The 4,357-nt window shown below is 68.5% G+C and overlaps 3 protein-coding genes across 3 annotated transcripts in view; 1 reads left to right on the plus strand and 2 right to left on the minus strand.

Annotated features, from left to right (window-relative positions):
* EMIHUDRAFT_113285 (hypothetical protein) overlaps nt 1–1,619 on the minus strand; it is a gene marked incomplete at both ends in the record, with an annotated part of 2,738 nt that extends 1,119 nt beyond the window's left edge. The window contains 4 exons of the mRNA XM_005782885.1: nt 44–139; nt 317–361; nt 413–952; nt 1,017–1,619. Coding sequence (XP_005782942.1) covers nt 44–139; nt 317–361; nt 413–952; nt 1,017–1,619 — 1,284 coding nt within the window. The remainder of the gene's footprint in view (nt 1–43; nt 140–316; nt 362–412; nt 953–1,016) is intronic.
* A 455-nt stretch (nt 1,620–2,074) lies between these two features.
* EMIHUDRAFT_232875 (hypothetical protein) lies at nt 2,075–3,079 on the plus strand (the record flags this gene model as incomplete). The annotated part of the gene is made up of 1 exon (XM_005782886.1): nt 2,075–3,079. One exon carries the CDS (start codon nt 2,075–2,077, stop codon nt 3,077–3,079), a length of 1,005 nt encoding a protein of 334 aa, XP_005782943.1.
* Nucleotides 3,080–3,239: 160 nt separating this feature from the next.
* EMIHUDRAFT_456573 (hypothetical protein) overlaps nt 3,240–4,357 on the minus strand; it is a gene marked incomplete at its 5' end in the record, with an annotated part of 4,608 nt that continues 3,490 nt past the window's right edge. The window contains 2 exons of the mRNA XM_005782887.1: nt 3,240–3,531; nt 3,600–3,876. Coding sequence (XP_005782944.1) covers nt 3,391–3,531; nt 3,600–3,876 — 418 coding nt within the window. The 3' untranslated portion in view covers nt 3,240–3,390. The remainder of the gene's footprint in view (nt 3,532–3,599; nt 3,877–4,357) is intronic.

Consider the following 4,357-nt stretch of genomic DNA (forward strand, 5'->3'; position numbering starts at 1 on the left):
CCCACCCCCCACCCCGCTCCCGCCCCCACCACGCATGCCTCACCTCGAGCGCGCCGCGCAGCACGCGGGTGATGGCCGTGTCGCGCGTCGGCATGCGGGCGCCGCCCGCCTTTGCGGACGCGCGCGCGGCGAGGCACGCCTGGAGGGGGGCGTGAGGGCGAGGGCGAGGGCGAGGGTGAGGGTGAGGGTGAGGGTGAGGGCGAGGGTGAGGGTGAGGGAGAGGGCGAGGGTGAGGGTGAGGGTGAGGGTGAGGGCGAGGGTGAGGGTGAGGGAGAGGGCGAGGATGGGGGGCGGGCCGGCCAGTGCGGCGGCGCACCTTGAGCGTCATCAGCGAGCGGTTGACCTCCTGCGTCTCGCGCACCTGCGGAGGCGCGTCGAAGACTCACGGACACGCCCTCCAACAGAGTCCCACCACGGTGTCTCCGCCCACCCGCTCGGCGCTGTTCGCCGCCTGGTCACGAGCCCACTCGGAGCCCGCCAAGTCCACGAGCGAGAGGCAGCCGCCGTCTGGAGCCAGCGAGAGGCCGCCGGGCTCCGCCGCCCCCGCCCCCTCCTCCCCTTCCCCCTCGGCCGCCGCGCCCTCGTGGAGCGGCTCGAGCCGGTAGACTGCGTGCGAGCGCGAGGAGCCATCGTGCACGCTGGTCGCGGAGGTCGCGCGCAGCCGCGTCGCAGCGGCGATCGCGGCGACGGCATCCGCCGCGCTGCCAACGACGAGGGCCGCGCCGCTCGTGGTCGCCGACTGCACGCCGAGCCGAGCCGCTGCCGCGGCGGTGAGGTCGCCGGCGCCGGCAGCGGCGGCGGCGGCGGCGGCGTCGGCGCCATTGGCGGCGGAGGAGTGGCCTGGGTGGGCGGGGTGGCCCCGCGCGGGGACCACGTGCGTCGCTCCGTGCGCGTCCCGCAGCGTGCACGGGGCGCCGTCGTGCAGCAAGTCCCTCACGCTGCTGCCCGCCACCTGTTCACGCGCCGAGGTGTGAAGAGACGCCGCAGGCAGCGGCAGACACTGCCGCGCCCGCCACCTCAACGGCGCTCACGCGCCAGCCGAGCACGTCGAGCGGGAGGTCGCCGCGCAGCTCATCGAGGAGGCCGCGTGTCGTGTGCGTCTTGCCCGAGCCGGTCTGGCCAAAGCAGAGCACGGTCGCGACGCCGCCGCGCAGCACCGCACCCGCCACGAGAGGCCGGACGGCGGCGTCGTACAGCTCGGCGGTGGAGCGCCGCTCGTCAAAGACGGCGTCGGCGTAAAAGGCGTGGCTCTCCACGAAGGGCTCCGGGTGCAGGGTCGCGGACATGTCGTGGTCGAGGGCCAGGAACGGGCGCGTCACCCACAGCGCCGCCGCAGGGCCGTCGCCCCAGACGTCGTCGCCGCCGTCTGCGGTGAGGACATCAAAGTCGCGCCGAGCCTCATGCTCAAATAGTGGCCGCTTCCGAAGGACAATCCTTGGCCTCGCGTCATCAGACGCTGTGGTGTGGCGCTGCGGGAGCACCGCCGGACGCCGCTCGAGCGCCAGCTCGGCGCGGAGTGCGGCGATGCAGGCCTCGTACGCTTCGCGGCGCTCCTGGCGTAGCGAGGAGGAGGTCTTCCCGTCCGTGTCCTCGAAGCCGCCGGAGGCAGAGTTGCCCATGGAATGGGAGACCTGGTGATCTTCTCACCACTGAACGCCTGACATGAGAAGAAAACACCGCTGCTAATACTTGCACGCTATGCGAGCGGGGCGGGATGCGCGCTGTCCCTCGGGTTTGTGCGTCACCCATTCTCCTTTCTCTCCAGGAGATGCCTGCTCTATTTATTGGAACACGTTGCCCCTGTTGGTGCTGCAGTGAGTGACTTACGGGAGCCATAACTCTAACAACAAATCTCTCTCTCCTAACTCTATCTCGGCAGTATCTTGCACTTACTTCATTCATTTGGGTGGGGCCTGGAGCCCTGGTGTGCAAGGCGCGCTGCGCCAGTGAGCACTCCGCCCCCTCCCAGCTTCGTTCCTTCCATTTTCCCGGTAATACGTAAAGCTCGCGGCGGTGTGCACCTTTAGGGCAAAGGCTACGTAGCCCAAACTCGCACGTCCTCAAGTTCTCCACAATGCTCGACGCTCTCCCGTCCCGGCTGGGCGCGATGTACCAGAGCATTCCGACCAAGGACCGCCTCTGCGAGATCGCCACCCTCGCCTATCACGACGGCGAGGCGCGCGCCAGCCTCGTCGGCTCCACCCTCCACTCCACCGGCGCGGACCGCTTCCTCTCAGAGGGGCAGCTCTTGGCAGTCTCAGAATTGGTCCAGGACGGGGATGCGACTGCCCTGATCGCCGAGGGCAAGAAGGCGGCGGAGACTTATCTCTCCAAGGCGGCGCTGGTGGAGAAGAAGGAGGCGGTGCTCGTGGACGTCAAGGAGCTGGCGGCAGAGAAGTTTGTTGCGCCCGCCAAGGCGGCAGAGAAGTTTGTTGCGGCCCGCGCCGCTCCATACCTGACCAAGGTGGCCGACAAGAAGGCGGCACTCGTCGAGACGAAGGAGGCGATTCTCGCCGACAAGCGGCTGAGCCGCGCGCTTGAGGCGCTCGCGATGGCGCGCGACCACCCAACCGAGACGGCAGTCGCGCTAAAGGCGAGCGCGATCTCCCTCCTGCAGTACGACAAGGTGGCCGAGTATCGCGACTATGTCCAGGAGACCTTCGCCACCGATCTTGTGGCCAAGTTCGCCCCGCAGCTCTCCGGTCCCGATCTCGGCGACGCCGCCCAGCACGGCATCACTCGGGTCCGTGCTACGATGGCGGCGTTGTCGACCGAGCTCTACTCGTTCCCGCACGAACGCGTCAACGTATTGAGCTTCAAGGCACGCTCGCTCCTCTCCGAGCTCACTCTGCAAGCCTCGCAGCTTCCGAACGCCGAGTCGACGCAGGCGGCCCTCGCCTCCCTCGCCAAACTTCTCGCGCCGGAGCCGGTAGTCGAACCCGCCGCTGAGTCTGCGACTACAGCGACCGACGAGGAGCGCACTGCGGTGAGGGCGAGCCTCCGCGACCGCCCCATCGCCCGCGCGCGAGCTAAATCCCTGCGTGTCATGGCGGACTCCAAGTCGGGGCTGATCCTGTAAGCCACCCTCCCTCGGGACATTGTGCTGCGGCCCCTGTGAGCTGTGTGCCTCTCCTCCTTTGCTCTCTCTCCTGTGCGCTGTGGTCTCCGCACTCCGGTGAGTATGATGCGTTGTCCGCCCTCAGCGCTCGTGCGCTGTGCTGTGCTTAAAGTTGTGATGATGATGTGCTGACGGAAACCCAACAGTTGAAATAACACAAAAGCGTCAAAATCCTTGCACCCCGCACCTGCGGGCCGAACCCCGAACGCCACGCCGCGCTCGCGACGACAGGCGTGCGGCGCGTGCCTGCCGCCTCTCTGTCACCTGGGCTCTCACGGCGTCGTCGGAGAAGCCGGCGAGCGTGCCACCGGCTCAACCTCGTCGCCCTCCTCCACAAACATCCGCTCGGTTCCGCCGGCACGCTCCGCCGCGGCGCGCTCCAACTCGCAAAAGACGCCAAAGTTTATGCGCGCCTGTTTACAACAGGCTCACGCGTGGAGAGACCCGGGCCACAGAGGGTGAGGCATGAGTCGGCGCGTGCATGCGAGCGGCGGTAGGTGGCGAGTGTCCTCAGCACCGAGCCGTGCCGCGCCCCCGAGGCAGGGTCCACCTCCACCATGCTGCAGCGTGCGCACGGGCCGGCCACGCGCAAGCGCAGCCCGCCGACGCGGAGGGCCGTCCAGCCATCCTCTGCGCCGGAGGCGGCTGCAGAGAGGAGCGGAGCCTCTGGGCGTGTGCCGCCCGGGGAAGCGCGGGGAGCGCCAACCACGATGTTTGGGCGGAAGCTCCGGGCGCCGACTGGGCGCTCCCCCTCGCGCCTGCAGCTGGCGGGGCGCGGCGTCGAGAAGGGGGGGGGGGGGGGGGCAAGAAACCCGGGCGGCAAAAGGTACCTGGGGGCTGGGGCGGGGGGGGGGGGGCCCTCCCCCCAACGCGTTATTGAGGGTTTCGACGGATTTTTGGGAAACAAGAAAAAAGGGGCCCCCTTTGGAAAAACCAATCGAGGGGGCCCCCCCCCCTGCCAAGGGGGGGCCCCGCGCCCCCAAAAAACCCAAAAACCGGGACGGCACCCCCCCTGGGGGCTTAAACCAAAGGGCCCCCTTTGGGCCCCCAACCCCCGCGCCGTAAAATTCCTCCCCCCAAAGGGTCAGGGACTCCTCGGGGGAACTCCAGGGGAAACGGGCGGCCCCCGGTCCCCCTCCGGAATGCACCTGGGTTTTGAAAAAACTTTTAAAATAAAAAAAGGGCCCGGGGGGGGGGGGGAATTTTTTCGGGGGGGGGCCCCCCCCCCCTGTTTTTTTT

The sequence above is a fragment of the Emiliania huxleyi genome (assembly GCF_000372725.1).
Source record: "Emiliania huxleyi CCMP1516 chromosome Unknown EMIHUscaffold_185, whole genome shotgun sequence".
NCBI lineage: Eukaryota > Haptophyta > Isochrysidales > Noelaerhabdaceae > Emiliania > Emiliania huxleyi.